Source organism: Pseudophryne corroboree, chromosome 7, assembly GCF_028390025.1.
Source record: "Pseudophryne corroboree isolate aPseCor3 chromosome 7, aPseCor3.hap2, whole genome shotgun sequence".
Taxonomy (NCBI): domain Eukaryota; kingdom Metazoa; phylum Chordata; class Amphibia; order Anura; family Myobatrachidae; genus Pseudophryne; species Pseudophryne corroboree.
In genome coordinates, this window is record NC_086450.1 from 84,080,189 (window position 1) to 84,099,747 (window position 19,559).

At 46.1% G+C, this 19,559-nt stretch overlaps 1 protein-coding gene across 4 annotated transcripts in view; it reads left to right on the forward strand.

Moving 5' to 3' along the window:
• The window catches only part of PDE11A (phosphodiesterase 11A), a 1,092,065-nt gene that overhangs the window by 900,131 nt on the left and 172,375 nt on the right, over nt 1-19,559 (forward strand). For all 4 annotated transcript variants that reach the window (XM_063933388.1, XM_063933389.1, XM_063933390.1 and 1 more), the window contains exons 13-14: nt 2,160-2,269; nt 12,113-12,203. In XM_063933388.1, the coding sequence (XP_063789458.1) occupies nt 2,160-2,269; nt 12,113-12,203 (201 nt within the window). The remainder of the gene's footprint in view (nt 1-2,159; nt 2,270-12,112; nt 12,204-19,559) is intronic.

Sequence of the window (19,559 nt, forward strand, 5' to 3'; positions counted from 1 at the left end):
TCCTTAGTGGGGCTATTTTATGAAGGGTCACAAATTGCCGTTACCTACAGTCCATACTTGCCTACTTTATGGCTGCTCTCTCCTTGAGAGAGCAGCCAGGTCGGCTCAGCAGGGGGGCGAGCTGTGACGTGACGTGCAGAGGTGGGTGGGCCAGAGGCGGAATGGGGGCGTGGTGGAGGTGGAACGGGAGGTGGCTGTGGGATTGTGTCATGTAAGCCACGCCCCCCGCTGTGTAATGCCGCTATTACCGGCATTATACAGCAGGGGGCGTGGCTATGATGACGTGATTCAACAAGAATCACGTCATCGCCTGCCCGGACCGCCCACTTTACTCTCTAAGTGGGCGGCTGGGCAGGGGGGGACCCCTGAAATCGGTAGACTTGCCTGCTCTTCCGGGGGGCCAAGAGGGTCACCCGATTTTCGGGAGCCTCCCGGCCATTCCGGGAGAGTAGGCAAGTATGCTACAGTCCTGCCTTATCTATCACGCGAACAAACCATTCATGCGAGTATATGCACCCATGAGATTCTATGGGTTGCAGATGCACTTGCAGTGCACGCACACACCATGGGCACGCTAGTTGTGGCAAATGAGTTGCGTTTGCTGCGGCTAGAGGCAAAGATGAGCTAGGACTCATCTGTATGATTTGTTATCGCTGGGTATCGCGACAAGAAAAAATGATATCTTTTGTGCCCCAAATTCTCTTGCCTGGACAGTGCTTCCGGAAAGAACCTACTTACGTTATCACTTTACTGTTGGGTTTAAACTTGACTTGCCCACTGCGCATGTGCGACAAAGCTTTACAGAGATTGGTAAATTGGGCATTCTTTCGGAGTCCCCATTGTGGACTACTGTACATTTGTGATTGAAAACAAAGGGACCATTGTAAATCTCACCTGTGCCAGATGTTCAGTACCACTTTGTCAAATAGCCCCGTTACTATAAAATGTAGTAATCCTCCAGAAACGGAGGACTGATCACAATACTTAATAAATAAGGCCAATATTATCTCTAAATAGGGGTGTGGGTCACATAACGGAGACCCCAGACTACGGGGTAAATGTAAAGCTTCTAAAACAGAGAATTAGTGATGTGGCTCAAAGCAATCAATCAGATGCTGTCTACTGTTTTCTAAAAGGCAATAGAGAAATGATAGACAGCATTTGATTGGTTGCTATGGGCAACATCACCAATTCTCTGTTTTAGAAGCTTTAGTAAATTTACCCCTACCTCGAAGGTGATGCATTTAATTTGCCATCAGACGGGATCCCAGCGGTCAGGATTCCGACGCTGGAATCCCGACAGCCGACAATGCCGCCAAGTGGATTACTGACTAAACAGAACTATTCCCACTCGTGGGTGTCCACGACACCCATAGAGTGGGAATAGGTCTTGTGGCAAGCGCAGCGAGCCACCGAGTCAGCAGCGTGGCAAGTGCAGCGAGCCCACAAGGGGACTCTTTTCGTTCGCCCCGCTGCCGGCATTCCCACCGGTAAATCATACTGAACCCTTCTAATACCCCTTTCACATTGCAAAAATAACCTGATATTGAGACGGCATATTGCCGGGTCGACACGGGTCACTGTGCGGTGGGCCCAAGGAGAATTCCCGGTTTGCCTGAAGCGGTAATTCAACCAGGGTTATAAGCAGTGTTATTCCCGGGTTGAATACCGGATCATTGGCAGTGTAAACGGGTTCTGGGACCCGTGTACTACATAGGGAGAGGTGGTGTGGAGATGAGCTCATCTACCAGTGCTGCCTCCACATCCGCCCCCGCTGCTATGGCAACCAAGCCGGAAAATTGTCGGGTCGGGAAGCCAGCGGTTAGGATACAATTCCGGATCCCACCCGGTAAGGACCCGTTTCCAATTCCCGGCTGGGAGATGGCATTGGTGATGTGAAAGGGGCTTAAGAGACACCAGAGTGCATGAGGAAATGTTTCACTTTTTCATTATCAAAAATTGCTAACTGTAATATAAACAACAGCAAAATGGTGAAGTGCATAAAGAATGATTAGAAACAAGGTTTATTCATTTGCTATTATTCTTTAGCTCAAAATGATTAGTTAAATAGGGGGGAAAAAGTAACTGCCCTTTATATTTCCAGGTAAGAAGATTGCTACAGGCTAGAGTTACAGTATTATTAATTTTTTTATCCACAGACAGCAGGGTTCCAGGAAATTCTGACGGAGACTGAGATTCTGGCCGTGCTCGTTGGGTGTCTATGTCATGATCTCGACCACCGAGGAACCAATAACGCCTTCCAAGCTAAGTAAGTCCGTCTGTCCTATGCCTCACTGTCTGCAATGTCTCTAGCGAGGCCTTATTTCCTAGGCTGCTTATTGCAGGGTTACTTACTGTACGTCTCACACCAGCAACTCTTATTTTAGCTTTTGTGGAGGCCTCTAATATTCAAGCCCTATTTTGTGGTGCTCCCATAGGTCACTTCACTGTCAAGAAATCAACATTTGCTTTATCTTCTCAGTTACGGTACTCACTAGGGGTCTATTCATCATCTCCTAATTTCTACAAAAGTAAGTGAAAATTAAATTTCTCACCTACATTTGTAGAAATTAAGTATAAGGGCCAAATGTCGTTCTTCCCTTTAATTTATCTGCCACTGGTTGGGGCAAGGCACAGCATTTAAGGAATTCATTGAATTTAACAAGCTCTGGATTTCTTGCTGCAGAGGAAGAAAACAATAGATAAGACACAGCTTGTAAGTGCTACTAGTCTACGTTTAGCACTGTGAAGTAATGGTTTCTCACACTGCTCCCTGGGTAAACCTGACCCTTGATAATTTTGCCACGGGTGTCATCTTCCTGCCCCCTGCCATATTGCAGCTGCCGTGCAGATTAAATATCAGAATTGTGCAGCTTTGCGGGAAGCACTCCAGGGAGACTCGTCTATTCATTTCCTAGCATAATCTCTTACACTCATTTCTGGAGAATGAAAACCCATCTTGTCTCCATAGGCTGGGATCCAGAAGTGAAATAGGAAGGCCCATAAATCTCTCCTGACAGCCAATTCTATTCTCCTCCCCCTCACAACAATTCTCCATTTCATAATTACATTCCTTAGTTCTTTCTCTGGCACGTTTTACTTTTAACCATTCACACGATGAAGCCTCCGCCGTCCCATTCTCTGTAGTGCTAGAGTGCGCTGCTCCGCCGCACACTCAGTAGCCTGGGTTAGAGGGAGAGCAAAAGAGAACATGATAAATGATGTTGCTGGGTATTGTGCACCCTTCTGCAGAGCAGATCTGACAGTCTCACCAGCTAACCTTTATAGAAAGCAGCATTGTGTACAGACAGGGAGGGAAGTCTAAACATTGGTACAGTACATGGGGGTAACTGGAGATTAGCAAGCATCTGCAACATTTCCCTACACAATCTGTCCATATCTCTACAACCCAAATCTAGTTTTATTCTAAATAATTAAACAAAATAGGTAACATCTTCCGATCCATGCAGTGTCAGACTGGGGCATGAAAGGCCCACCGGGGGAATGCTGCTGCAGGGACCACAGTGGTTTGGCTAACCATTACATGTTCTGTGCCTCTTGGTAAATATATAATAAACCAAATTATTGTGAAGTATAATGTAACATATGTATAATGCATAAATCCAGTACACTAGGATAGTCTGGAACTTGATCCCTAGAGGAGGAGAAGGGCCCGCAGGCGGTAGGGCCCACCGGTGGTTTCCCCTGCTCCCCTGTGGGCCAGTCCGACCCTGGATCCATGTTGTGTACTGAAAATCAGCTAGAAGGTGTCTAGTACAAGGCTGATGCATCTTGAGGGGCACCCAAATAAGACAGTGTGTACCTCTTCCAAAATCCATCAGCCCAATGCTGAAAAGCAAAGGGACTCTTCCAGACCTCCCTGAGATGTGGGGGCCAGGGTGATTAACACTTATGACACCAAGTTTGTCATCTTAATATTTTCAGTATAATGAACAGGTAGGGACAGACTGGGGCCGTGACGTAACCCTGGCACTTCCTTATGTGTATGCACCACAAGGGGGGTGCGGCTATGGCTGAGGTGGGCATGCCATGAGTTAGAGGAAGCCTGGTCTCGCAGCACACCCCCATCTATCTATATATTGGCTACCGATGGGAGGGCAAACAGCGAGCCGGAACTCTGTGCTGATCGCCCAGCCCTGTATAACCGGACTGGCCCAACAGCACAAAATTTCTCCTGGGAGTCACTGGGACTCCACTTCATCAGCAGCCAATCACAAGCGGTCAGTGTATGAAAATGCATATGATTGGCTGGCGGAAGAGAAGTCCTGGGAATCCTGAGTGAAACAAAAAGGATTGGGGGACTTCATGCAGAAATCCACTAACAAAATGTGAAGAGTCTTGCAGCTATAGTAGAAAGTCATTAAATCCACAATGTATACAATATAGTGCTTGCATAACTTACTGTATCTACAAATGAACCACAAGATACAGCTAAAAATACCACAACATGTTAATATTTATTTACATAAATACATTTAGAGTGGATGCTATAGTTTACAGATTAGAATTCTTCAAGAAACATGGAGCCAGTTGTTGAGTTCATCCAAACAGATCTACAAAATACATCTGGCACATCTGGCATAGAAGTACAACAATTTACAAGGAACTAAATTGGGATTTGGGTTAAAAAGAGGACCTGTTCCTCTAGAACAGTAATGGGGAACCTATGGCACTCCAGCTGTTGTTGAACTACACATCCCAGCATGCCCTTCGACAGTTTTGTTATTTGGCCATGCTAAAACTCTAGCAGGGCATGCTGGGATGTGTAGCTCAACAACAGATGGAGTGCCAAAGGTTTCCCATCACTGCTCTTTAAGGAGGGTTTTGATAAAGCATTGCTTTGTGTGTAGGTAGACAACAGTGGACACAAATCCTCTTTATACCACATTCATGCACTTAACTTGAGAACTCGTTGTTATTCAGTTACAATACCCTTTATTAAATAACACATTTCAATATATTGCCATACCCAGGATTCAAACCCATAACCTGTTGAATTCCAATCAAACACCCTACTCATTGAGCTATTTGATCCTGCATAAAAACTGAGGGCGTCATTCCGACCCGATCGCACGCTGCAGTTTTTTGCAGTGGTGCAATCGGGTCTGAACTGCGCATGCGCCGCGACCGCAATGCACAGGTGCGTCGCTGCCTGGCGATGGGAAACGCCGGGTAGCGTGGGACCTTATGAAGAAAGCGATCACATTGGCGATCACGAGGTGATTGACAGCAAGAAGGCGTTTCTGGGTGGCAACTGACCGTTTTCTGGGAGTGCCGTGGAAAAAGCAGGCGTTTGCAGGGCGGGTGTCTGACGTCAATTCCGGGACCTGACAGGCTGAAGTGATCGCAGTGGCTGAGTAAGTTCAGAGCTACTCAGAAACTACACAAAACCTTTTTGCACAGCTCCCCTACACATGCCTTCGCACACTTGCTATGCTAAAATACAATCCCCCATAGACGGCGACTATCTGATCACACGACTGCAAAAAACTGCTACCGTGCGATCAACTCGGATTGACCCCCTATGAACCCTATATGAAGCTCCTGGTACTTTGTAAAAAAAAAAAAAAAAAAAAAATCAGCATTGTAATTGAGCAGATCTATGTAGTGTGCAGCCACACATCCAATCTCTTGCAGCCACACACTACATAGATCTGCTCAGCCGCAATGTTGATAGTTTTTTTTCAAAGTACAAGGAGAGTTTCAAATAGTTAGAATTCTCTAGCTTAGAATTATCTACCTTTCTATGCAAGGGCAGATAGCTCAATGGATAGATTGTCTGACTGCAATGCCACAGGAATGGGTTTGAATGTAAGTATCTTGAAATATAATAAAGGACAGTGTGACTGAGTAACAAAGAAATCTCAAGTTGAGTTCATGAATGTTGTATAGGTATTAGCAACAGAAGTGTTCAGAGTAGGAGACAGGGACGGTCAGGAGATGCTTGACTTCAAAAAAGGGGAAGCTACAAGTGAAAGTAATTAAAACAGATAATTGCCCCTCCGCACACACCTAGTTACAGCCCTGTGTAAGTCAGTGCCAGAGGTGAGTTATAGGAAGATACCACTGATATCAGTGGCATCTTCCTAATTAACTAGCCTCCAGCACTGACTCACTGATATCAGTGGTATCTTCCTATAACTAACCTCCAGCACTGACTCACTGTTATCAGTGGTATCTTCCTATAACTCACTTCCAGCGATATCAGTGAGTCAGTGCTGGAGGCTAGTTATAGGAAGATCCCACTGATATCAGTGAGTTAGCACTGGAAGCGAGTTATAGGAAGATACCGCTGATATCAGTGATTCATTGCTGGAGGTTAGTTATAGGAAGATACCACTGATATCAGTGAGTCATTGCTGGAGGTTAGTTATAGTAAGATACTACTGATATCAGTGAGTCATTGCTGGAGGTTAGTTATAGGAAGATACAGTACCACTGATATCAGTGAGTTAGCGCTGGGAGTTAGTTATAGGAAGATACCACTGATATCAGTGAGTCAGTGCTGAAAGTGAGTTATAGGGAGATGCCACTGATATCAGTGAGTCAGTGCTGGAGGTTAGTTATAGGAAGATACAGTACCACTGATATCAGTGAGTTAGCGCTGGAAGTTAGTTATAGGAAGATACCACTGATATCAGTGAGTTAGCGCTGGAAGTTAGTTATAGGAAGATACCACTGATATCAGTGAGTCAGTGCTGGAAGTGAGTTATAGGGAGATGCCACTGATATCAGTGAGTCAGTGCTGGAGGCTAGTTATAGGAAGATGCCACTGATATCAGTGATATCAGTGCTGGAGGTTAGTTTTAGGAAGATACCACTGATATCAGTGAGTCAGCGCTGGAAGTGAGTTATAGGGAGATGCCACTGATATCAGTGAGTCAGTGCTGGAGGAGAGTTATAGGAAGGTACCACCGATATTAGGGAGTCAGTGCCGGAGGTTAGTTGTAGGAAGATACAACTGATATCAGTGAGTCAGCGCTGGAAGTGAGTTATAGGTAGATGCCACTGATATCCATGCTACAGTAATGGAGGTAAAAGGTAGAACATAAGGACCATTCAATGAATGATGGATTCTCAATCACACTAAAATGTATTTGCTACTGTATGTTTTGGGCTGCCTGGAGAAGTGGACTGAGATCTGCGAAATCCTTTGCTTTTGGACAGCACACAGATATTTACTGATTTTAAAATCTTATTTAATTTTTTTTTTTTTATTGTTTTAGGTACTGTATATATATTATTTTACCATTCAACTGCTATTTTAATATTATTGTACTGTGAAGTATTTAGTGTATGCTACTTTGATCTTCTGATTATTTACACTAATAACATGCAAATCCACTGTAGTAACACATTACTCCAGGAACCACCAGAAGGGCCGGATTAAGGCTAGTTAGTTATTCTTCTTATAACTTTCCTCCGGCACTGACTCACTGATATCAGTGGTATCTTCCTATAACTAAACTTCCCGGCAGTCAGGATCCCACCAGTTGAAATACAGATGCCGGAATCCCAACACTGCTCGAAATTCCGGTGCCGGCATCCCAACTAGGACCACAATCCTGGCACCGGAATCTTGACTGCCAGGATCCCGAACAAGTGTTTTGTGGGGCGCTGGAGAGGTAAGTTGTGGGAGGGGTTAGTTTTAAGCTGCGGCGGGAGGGTTAGGCTGCGGCGGGTTGGGAAAGGGTTAGATTTAGGCTGCGGGAAGGTTTGGTTGAGGCATCACCGGATAGGGTTAGGCTGCGGTGAGGGTTAGGGTTAGGCTGCGGGGAGGGTTAGGGGGGCATTGAGGTAAGGTAAGTATTCTCACCATCGGGTTGCCGCGGTCGGTATTCCGACTGCTGGCACCCCCACCACCGGCATATCAATACCAACCCTATCAGTGGTATCTTCATATAACTCATCTCCAGCACTCACTCACATATACCAGTGGCATCTTCTTATTACTTCCCTCCAGTACTGACACCCTGATCTCAGTGGTATATTCTTATTACTCCCTTCCAGCACTGACATCCTGATCTCAGTGGTATCTTCTTATTACTCCCCTCCAGGACTGACACCCTGATCTCAGTGGTAGCTTCTTATTACTTCCCTCCAGCACTGACACCCTGATCTCAGTGGTATCTTCTTATTACTCCCCTCCAGCACTTACACCCTGATCTCAGTGGTATCTTCTTAATACTCCCCTCCAGCACTGACACCCCGATCTTAGTGGTATCATCTTATTACTCCCCTCCAGCACTGACCTCCTGATCTCAGTGGTTATCTTCTTATTACTCTCCTCCAGCACTTTATTTAGCTCAGCTACGATCATCTTCCCTGACATGCGGGGGGACCCCCAGCACTGGGCTAGTCCGGCCTGCAGGTCAGTGCCGCCCCCCCCCCACCCCTTCCTCGCACAAATACAAAAGCATCGCACAGCGGTGATGCCTTTGTATTTGAGGAGTAACTCCCAGGCTTCAGCATAGATGGTAAATCAAAATAACTAAGGTACCAATTAAGTCACCTGTGTTCAAGCCTGGATATCACTAAAACCAGGACTGTTAGTGTGCCTTGAGGACCGAGGTTGGGAAACACTGCGCTAAGGATAGAGCTGAGTAGTGCTGAATGTGATCGCCAATTGTCCCAGCTACGTGGGAGAGCTTTGACCCTGCTGAATAGAGCTAATGTTGGGAATCTCTGGATTGAGACCCCCAACAAAGTTTGATTTGTGGGAAGAGAGAGGAGTTAATTGAACTGAAAAATCCATTTAAAGTGCCTATATGTAGTGGAGGCAGCCATTTTGTTGAATGAACCAATATTCATGGCAATGCAGAAATACAAAACAGCTGCCTCCATTGAATATAGGTTTGTGGGTTTCTTACAGTATATAAGAGCAATATGCAATGTAATGCTGTCATACAGTATCTGTCATTCACACGTAGGTTACAATTTACATTATACAAATAACTTGTCTCTGCAATCGAGCATTGTCTGCTAATCAGGGTTAGTGTCTCCAGTAACCATTCTGACACAGACAATAATAAACCATAAAGTTGGGTATCACCTTTAATACCCCATCTGCCAGAAAGGTTTACAGTATGTCAGAACCCCGAAAATAAACGTAGAACTTAGTTCTTATTCTCCATGAGTTTGTACAAGACTGTTCACTTTGGGAGCCTTACTCATTGCTGCTGAAAGGAAGTTTTGGCATAGATAACCAGGACAAGCCAATCCTGGCTGAGGGTTATAGCTGAGGGGCTGTAGCTTCTGCCCACCCAAACTGTACATGCAGCCTAGTAGTGTAGACTGCTCATTCCTCTGTAGGCTACATTTACTTCTTGGTCCTGCTTTTCCCAAAGCCTAGGAAGTAGCCACTCTCCCCCTCATACAATCCAGCTATGGTGGGGTCGTGGATGAAGCCAGAATACCATCTGCTCCTATTAAGTCATCACCACCAGGCCATGAGAAGAGGCATAGGCCCAAGTACTGTGGTGTATCCACCCTCATCTCTGCCCCTAAAGCCTTCAGGGTGTGTAACCATGTAGAGTAATGGAAAGTCACCAGTGCCCGTAGCTCTTTACATCCTTAGGGCGCAAGGATCTGGAGCTTTGGACCTACCTAGTCCCTTGTCAGCCACCCCATCTGCACTTCCAGGAGACAAATGTGATTATATTGTGGGATGAGTAATTTGTCCTCTTATGATCGTATAAGGGGTCAGGACTGCATCAGACAAGGGCACTGTCATGATGTGCGGAGAAGAAGGGAGACAGATGGAAAGCCATAGATCTAATGCTAGATAGGAAAAGGAACAGAGTAATTCCAAAGCACAGAGAGCTTTCAGACTAATGAGGGAAATATGTGGTAACAAGAGCACCTCAATGTAAATTGAAGTTCATACATCTGATGCCTGCGTAATATAGAATTAACTGATGATACAGAGAAGACATGGGTGTCCTATAACTATGCCCTGATATGCTGAGCGTTATAATATGGGGAGGGGGGGGGGGGGGGGGGCGTTCAAAAACCCCTCTAGCAAAATAATGATCTTCAGGGATTTATCAAGGGAAATAGTGTAGAAGATGCCCATTGTAGCCGAGAGGCTTCTAGATATCATTTAGCATCTGATATAAAGTGACAGTTGGAAGTTGGTAAGTTGCCATGGGCTACTTCTCCACTTTTTCTCTTTAGAAGGTTTGATACATCTCCCCCAACATCTCACAAGCTGAAATGATATTGCATAGCAAAGCAGTTACACGGATATCTGATGCCATCCTGTTACCATGGATACAGCAACAAACAATTATGTCCATTGCTGAGACAGTCTAGTCCCAACTCACAGAATGAATACGGCCGTCGTTTAGGCGGTGAGTGTCATGATTTTCTCTGAGAGAGCTCTGGGGCCACAGCAGCAGCAGCAGTAGTCATGGCAGCCTCACTATACAATCCCCAGTCAGCTTTAGCAGCTGGACAGTATCCTGCAATATTTAAAAGATAACTGTTCAGAATGTTTCCCACAGCAGCCTCACTGACAGCTGCTCATCACACTGCGTTGTAGGGTTAGACTTGCTGCTGAGATCGCTTGGCTACCTTTACTCTCTTAGGAAAAGGAAGGGTTTGGGTGACCACACCCACGCGGGGATCCTGGCTGTTAGATGGCTGTCAGGGGGGTCGAGTGCCACAGGTTCTATTCTCACTCTATGGGTGTCGTGGACACCCGTGAGTGGGAATTGTCCCTGTTGGTTGGCATCATGACCGGCGGGCTATTCAGGCTTCGGGATCCCGGCATCGGTATTGTGACCGCACATAACCACATCCCAAAGGCAGCATTAATATCATCTCTACAAGTCATCTCTACATTAATATCTTCACATGTTGACCATATACAGCTGGAATTAATTGCAATGTATGTTTTTGTAATTCAGACAGCAATTAGAGCTTGGACAAAAAAAATGAATACATGCCTAACCTCCTGGAGTGACCAGGAAGACTTCTGTATTTCAGGAGACTCTCCGGCACTCCCAAGACAGTAGACCGCCCTCCTACAGATGTGTCTGCCCACTTCCACAGACAATTGGGCCATCTAGGGGCTCATTGGTTTGATTTGCAGTGAATCATGTCATTGTGGTTCCGGGCCACTGTTGCACAACATTGCAGTGACTTAACTCGCTGTGCCATGCCCCTTCCCCCTCCTGCATGGGTTTCCCCCTCCAAGATCTCCCTGGTGGCCCATGCAATAAGTCAGCAAGCATTGGGTTATGTTTCTCAGTGCTTTCTCTCCCCATATGTCCTTGTGAAAAGACCTGTGAATAAAAGCATGACTTCATTTCAATGTGCAATGCACCCAATCGTATTGCAGATAACAGTACAGTGGGTATTCATAGGAGGCAGAATTATTTTATCCGCATAATACATAAGCAGTATGTTGAGAGTGTATTTACATGAGCGGATGTTAGGCACGGTATGGATAGCATCAGTGTGTTTGTGAGTCTGCAGCATGACCTGTGAGCCAATGCAATGCCAGTGCATGCCATGGTATAGCTCCTCGGGTATGGGTCGTTGGGTCGACTCAACTTTGGCCGACAGTCATTAGGTCGACCATAGAAGGTCGACATGCATTAGGTCGACAGGGACAATAGGTCGACGTGATTCGGTCGACATGTACTAGGTCAAAAGGTCGACATGGGTTTTTGGGCTTTTTTTGGTGTCGATTTCTTTGTAAAAGTGACGGGGAACCCCAATTAGTGCACCGCGTCCCCTCGCATGGCTCGCCATGCTTCAGGCAAGATGCATAGCTACCACTGCACTTAGCACAGGTTACTGTTCCCAGTTGTAGTCCACATAGATCGTCAAGTATGGAAAAATACAAAAAATGGAGAAAAACTCATGTCGACCTTTTGACCTGTCGACCTAGTGCATGTCGACCTATTGACCATGTTGACCCAATGCATGTCGACCTTCAGTGGTCGACCTAATGACTGTCGACCTAAGCTGTGTCGACCTAACGACCGTATCCCCAGCTCCTCAGGACTGATGAAAGCAATGGGACACTGACACAGCTGCCATTATGCTGACGTGACGCATCTCTCTTCTCTCCCACTTCCAGGAGCGGCTCTGCACTGTCTCAGCTCTACGGAACCTCGGCTACCTTGGAGCACCATCATTTTAACCACGCTGTCATGATTCTTCAGAGCGAGGTACACAGATAATTGGGAAGTTGGGACACGTTTCATAGAAATACACTGTAAGTGCTGCTTGCCCCAGTCCTGAACTTGTGATCCAACAGGAATTCAGGCACGTCCATGGTAGTACGCCTCGGATGGCTGTAAAGCAGAACACATCTGTCATTTGCATTGCAGTAGAAATGTTTTCAGTAGTCACTAATAACAAGTCCGCTAAACATGAACATAATACTACAAGATGAAAGGATTCAGGAGGAGACTTATTAAGCCTGGTGAAGTGGTAAAGTGGAAGGTGATAACGCACCAGCCAATCAGCTCTTCACTGCCATGTTACAGGCTGGGTTACAGTTACTAAGCAAACATTTTTTAATTTGCCCATTATCAAAAATCACAAATAGATAAAAGCTATATACATCAGGCTACTATCTATCTATCTACAGTGGAGTATTTATCATGGGTGCAGGGTTCACATGGGCCGCTGAGTCCAGGAGGGCCCATAGTGGACACCCTGCACCCATTACTTGACTTAGCTCCTGTCCGTCACATCTCCAGCACTAGCTTCAGAAACATGGCAGCAGTGCGATGGTTCCGAAGACTGTGCTGGAAATATACCCATATATAGACATGTTCATAAGACTTGATGTGTCGGTCCTGACATCACAATTGTTCGGGCATTAGAATTCCCCGTCCAGCTGTGATCTCAGTCCCTACTGCCAGTGCCAACCTTCCGTGCATCAACGTCGTTCACAGACATATTGGGTTTACACCCCCGCCGATGTACTACAGATATATCACCTGTTCAATGGAATGGGCGAATTATCTGTTAAGTGTGTACCCAGCTTTAGGAGCTGATTGGTTGGTACTTTATCTCTCTCCACTTTATCTACCTCCAAGCTTTAATAAATCTCCACCTTGGAGCCCTACTACTTCCACCTACATAGGATCCCAGAAAATGCAACCTGTACTAGAACACGTGTTCTTGATTATTAGTGTCAGCACTGTGCATCTAGACGAGATGTAGGAAGATGTGAGAAGTACAGTATGGATGTGCAATATAAAATGCTGTCAGCAAATACCTCAAAATACAAATATTGTATTGCATTGTTTCACTCTCAACAAAATGAAGTGTTCTCACATAGTAAAGCCAATGAAACAAGTTATAAAAAATGATTGGCCCCACAGCCCCGATGCAACTGATAAATGTCATGCGGTGGATGAAGTAGTGCAAATATTGCACCCAGAGCACTGGCCTCTGCAACTGAAATGTCACGCTGCCATTTTTGTTTGAGCTAAGTGATCTGCAGATGAAGTTCATCTCCAGGTCCACCAGATGGCGATAAAGTATCTTTCTGACTTCTGTTTCCAGCATACACAAGGACATTGTGGGGCAGATGTACTAAGCATTGAAGAGTGATAAAGTGGAGAGAGATAAAGTACCAGCCAATCATTTTTCAAACACAGTCTGTAATATGGCAGTTAGGAGCTGATTGCCTGGTACTTTGGGGTAAATATATGAAACAACGATATGGGGGGAAGAGGTATCAGCGCACGTTATGTGCGCTGATACTGCTTCCCCCCATGTATTAGGGCAGTGGTATGAGCCCAGTGACACCTCTCATTATCAGCACTGCTATCTAAAGCATAGCACACCCATGTGCAGTGCAATGTACGAACGGTCAGTGGCACTGACTGCTCCGACACCTGCAGCTATCAATTTCTACAGCTGCAGGTGTCGACGCCCTATCTCCACAGCAGGGACAGAGCTGTGCCAGCTCTGGGATGCGCACGGGACATCTCGCGATAATAGTGAGAACCCGTGCTTGCGCAGTGGAGCCGGCCGGGCAGAGAAACACAGTGAATCAGCACTAAACTGATGCGCTGTGTGCTCAGACGGGCATCACCGGAAGGCGTGGTTTTTACTCCCCCGCTCCGGCAGACATCTTGTCGATGTACCTTCCTGCTTCGCCTCGGTAATGAAGGTGATATAGCGGCACAATCCATACAGCTATAATACATCTGCCCCTTTATCTCTCTCCACTTTATCTCTCCAAGGCCTAGTACATTAACCCTTATGTTTGCTAAATATGACAGAGCTTTTCAGTCCAACTTGTGCTGTTGCTTTTGCAATAGTATAGGAATAATAACATAGTAATCCACTGGTAAGGTGTATACCACAAGACATTACTAACGTGTCCTAATTCTTCCAGTTATAAATTCATGAGACCTTTCCAGGATGGAGGTTAATGATCGCTTTAGGGAATCATGAATAATCTACATAGTCTCTAGGGGCAAGAGCCAGCTAGTGACTTCACTGCGTCAGAGTAGAAGCTTACCTTGACACGACTATGTGCAGGTTGCCTTAGGGTTCTCGTGGCAAGCTAGCAGGAAAAGGGTTAATTTAGTGTGAGCAATGAGACACGAGAGTCGTTTAGAACTAGGAGTAAGTCCAGCTAAAGGTCATTTTCAATTTTGCACCTTGGCAAAGTCATTTTGTGCTGTGTTGTTTTTTTGGGCAGGGGGGTGGTGGTGGGGTGGTGGGGAGAATGGGCACATTTATAAAGGGTGCGAGCCGGCAATAGCGTTCCCCACATACTTTCCTAAATCAGGAAGTCAACAAAGATTGATAATGGATTTAAATGTAAATTTTGACCAATAATAACCTGCTGTTCCTAGTTAATGCTCAATAGTGACTGCTTAGCTGGTACTAGAATGGTACAACAGTCCCCATACCAGAGGCGGAACTACCGCCAGTGCAACCAGTGCGTTGCACTGGGGCCCGCCACTGTCCAGGGGCCCAAAGCATGTAATGAGTCAAACTGACTCATTACATGCCGCTGTGTACTGAGTGCAACCGCCGCCCGCAGCACACAGGACAGGAGAGGAGAGGAGCGCAGCTGTCACGGGGGGAAGGAGGAGGAGGGAGGTGGAGGAGGGAGCCACAGCACCGATGTGTTATTGGTTGAGGCGCTGCTGCTGCTGTCCCTCTGCTTCACCACAGGCTATCTTCCGACGCTGTGAAGCGCATCCCAGCCATTCACAGCGGCAGAGAACAGCCTATGGTAAAGGACTGAGACAGCAGCAGCAGCGCCTCCAACAATAACACAGCGCTGCTGCGGCTCCCTCCTCCACCTCCCTCCTCCTCCTTCTCTTCTGCCCAGGAATCGGGATCTCAGCCAGAAGCTGCACCGAGGAGCCTGAGCCAGCGGAGACAGTAAGTATAATTCTTTCTTTCTTTCTTTCTTTCTTTCTTTCTTTCTTTCTTTCTTTCTTTCTTTCTTTCTTTCATTCATTCATTCTTTCTTTCCGCTGTCTGTCGTAATGTGTAAAAAAGGGGACGCAGTCTGCCGTAATGTGTAAAAAGGGCACGCTGTCTGCCGTAATGTGTAAAAAGGGCGCGCTGTCTGCCGTAATGTGTAAAAAGGGCACGCTGTCTGCCGTGATGTGTAAAAAGGGCAAGCTGTCTGCCGTGATGTGTAAAAAGGGCACGCTGTCTGCCGTAATGTGTAAAAAGGGCACGCTGTCTGCCGTAATGTGTAAAAAGGGGAATCTGTCCACCGTAATGTGTAAAAATGGGACGCTGTCTGCCGTTATGTGTAAGAAGGGGAATCTGTCCGCCGTAAGGTGTAAAAGGGTCTCTACCTGGTGTAGTGGTGCTACTGTGCGGCGTAATTTGAATAATGGAGACTACTGTGCACTGTTATATGAATTGGTATTATTTTGTGGCCACACCCCTTCCCCACGAAGCCAAGCCCCTATGTATTTTTGCGCGCGCCTACGGCGCACACTTACCCTGTTTTGCATACAGTGGTGGGGCTCCGATGCCGTTTCTTGCACACAGTGCTAAAATGTTTAGTTACGGCACTGTTGCTAGGTATCCATTTCTCTGGCCCTGAGCAGGTCGCCTGCGTTTTTCCGCACACTCCCAGAAAACGGTCAGTTTCCGCTCAGAAACACCCACTTCCTGTCAATCACACTCCGATCATTTCAATGATGAAAATTCTTTGTTCGGACATGAGTAAATCTACTAAGTTTTGCGCTAAAATACTTAGCACACTGCGTATCATGCGCATGCGCATTTTTGCCTTAATCGCTCCATTGCGAAAATCGGCAACGAGCGAACAACTCGTAATGACCCCCCTAATTCAGTTATTCCAATAGGACAGGTACTGTGCATATGAAGATGTTGGAACCTAGAGATCATTCGTTAACAGTGTCGGACTGGGGCATGAAGGGCCCACCGGGGGGATTCTGTTATAGGGGCCCATGCTTAAGGGTGTGGCCAGGCTCCAGTGGGGGGCGTGGCCAGCCACCACAGAGGTTTGGCTAACCATTACAGAGTACATGTTCTGTGCCCCTTGTAAATATATAATAAACCAAATTCTTGTGAAGTATAATGTAACATATGTATAATGCATATTTCAAGTGCATTAGGATAGTCTGGGACCTGATCCCTAGAGGAGGAGGAGGGCCCACAGGCAGTGGGGCCCACTGGGGGTTTCCCCTGTTCCCCTGTGGGCCAGCCCGACGCCGTTCGTTAATAGTGCATTATGAGGCATATGTATGAAGAATACAGTTATCTCAGTGCTATTACAGCTCTTGCTTCGCTGTTGATCACCACAAAGCATGAAGCTTTAGCACCTTAATACACCTTCGGCATGGATGGCAAGCTGCATCAAGAGGGAGGTGGGTGTACTAATTAGCTGGGTCGAGGCCTGTTGGAGGGGCCCTGAAGGGGTTTGGCTGGCTGCTGAGGAGGACAAGTGTCACCTTGTGCACTGCTTTGCAGTACTGCGCATAGTTAGTATTTTGCTTACGCCTCCCAGATTTGGCCATGGGGCCCAAGTATATTTGGCTGTCCCTGCAGATGGCACCTGCACGAGGACGTTTGAGGGCCTCAGCAAGACGTTTAAATAATCATAATGCCATGCTCAGATGGCGCAATTTGTTCTTAGACTAAAGACGAATAGTTCATCTTTGTTGATCGTTCTCTTGTTTATACCATACTAGTTACCAGCTCGTCAAAATGATGGAACAACATAATAGTAATGTCAGTGCCAAGCGGCTGTGTGTGGCCAAACGGAGCAACACTTGAATTGCTACGTCTGGCGCCATCTAGTGGCCGCCGGCATGCAATACCCTTGCATTCCCCCTGTAGAGTTGAGGAACAGCAGGGCCGACAACAGAAATCTTGGGACCCGGTACACCGATATCTCTGGGCCCCCCCTGCAAACCCCCTTCACTTAGCAGAGGGTGGCTTTAAAAAAGTGTTTATATATATATATATATATATATATATATATACAAATATTTGGTTCGATCCGGCACTCAGTATTGCCAAGGTCTCATAAGGTACTTGCTCTGGTGCCCTCCCCGGGTCCGTAACCCTGTAATAGCATGCAAGTAAGCGGGCGCCACTCTCCAGACTTTCAAGTTTCAATAGCGTCCTTTGATCCATAATATATATATATACACACACACGCATACAGTCACACACACACACACACACACACACACACACACACACACACACACACACACACACACACACACACACACACATATTGATATGTCAGTGACATATATTGAGAACTACATAGTTTACAAAGGATAACACTAGTGGTACTGTGCAGCTGTCAGTGATATATACTAAGAAATAAATCTAGTATACAGTACTACATAACTGGTGTGGCAATCTTTACCCGGTACACCGATATCTCTGGGTTCCCCCTGCAAACCCCCTTCACTTAGCAGAGGGTGGCTTTAAAAAAGTGTTTGTGTATATATATATATATATATACACACACACACACACACACACACACACACACACACACACACACACACACACACACACACACACACACACACACATTGATATGTCAGTGACATATATTGAGAATTACATAGTTTACAAAGGATAACACTAGTGGTACTGTGCAGCTGTCAGTGATATATACTGAGAAATAAATCTAGTATACAGTATTACATAACTGGTGTGGCACAGCTCTCAGGGACACTTATGGTGGGTACACTAGTTTTGTAATTTTTACCCTCCTAAGCGATATTGCTTAAAATATCGCCCAGTGTGTATGCTGCCAGCAACGGCCAATGGGTGCTCCCGGGGGTTTTCAACGACCCCCTCTGTCATCTGTACATGCAGCTCAATCTGACTTAATCAGATGCCACATGTTCGGGTCGGGCGCGGCATGACATCACTGTGCAATATGGCGTGCGATATTGCATAGTGTGTATGCACTTTGGGCCTAATTCAGACCTGATCGCAGCAGCAAATTTGTTAGCTAATGGGCAAAACCATGTGCACTGCAGGGGGGACAGATATAACATGTGCAGAGAGAGTTAGATTAAGGTGGGTTATTTTGTTTCTGTGCAGAGTAAATATTAGCTGCTTTAATTTTACACTGCAATTTAGATTTCAGTTTGAACACACCCCACCCAAATCGAACTCTCTCTGCACATGTTACATCTGCCCACCCTGCAGTGTACATGGGTGGTCATTCCGAGTTGTTCGCTCTGTAATTTTCTTCGCATCGCAGCGATTTTCCGCTTAATGCGCATGCGCAATGTTCGCACTGCGACTGCGCCAAGTAAATTTGCTATGCAGTTAGGAATATTACTCACGGTTTTTTCATCGTTCTGTTGATCGTAATGTGATTGACAGGAAGTGGGTGTTTCTGGGCGGAAACAGGCCGTTTTAGGGGCGTGTGGGAAAAAACGCTACCGTTTCTGGGAAAAACGCGGGAGTGGCTGGAGAAACGGAGGAGTGTCTGGGCGAACGCTGGGTGTGTTTGTGACGTCAAACCAGGAACGACAAGCACTGAACTGATCGCACTGGCAGAGTAAGTCTCGAGCTACTCAGAAACTGCACAGAGATGTCTTATCGCAATATTGCGAATCTTTCGTTCGCAATTTTAAGATGCTAAGATTCACTCCCAGTAGGCGGCGGCTTAGCGTGAGTAAATCTGCTAAAAACAGCTTGCGAGCGAACAACTCGGAATGAGGGCCATGGTTTTGACCATTAGATAACAAATTTGCTGCTGCGATCAGGTCTGAATTAGGCCCCATGTCGGTGACACGGAGGGGAAAAACTATGCGATATCGCTCATAGAGTGTATCTCATAGTGTATACCCACCATTAGAATTACATCCACTATACAGGACTATAGAAGTGTTGGCTTTGTTGTGTATAAAGGGCCCTACACACTAGAAGACATGACCAATGTGAAAGATGAACAATGTGGAAGATGAGCAATTTCCCTTGAACTTCCCAGATCCCTGACAAACGAAACTGAGTGTACACACTAAGCAATTTTTCAAACAATTTGAAAGACGAAAGATATCTTTGGAATTGGA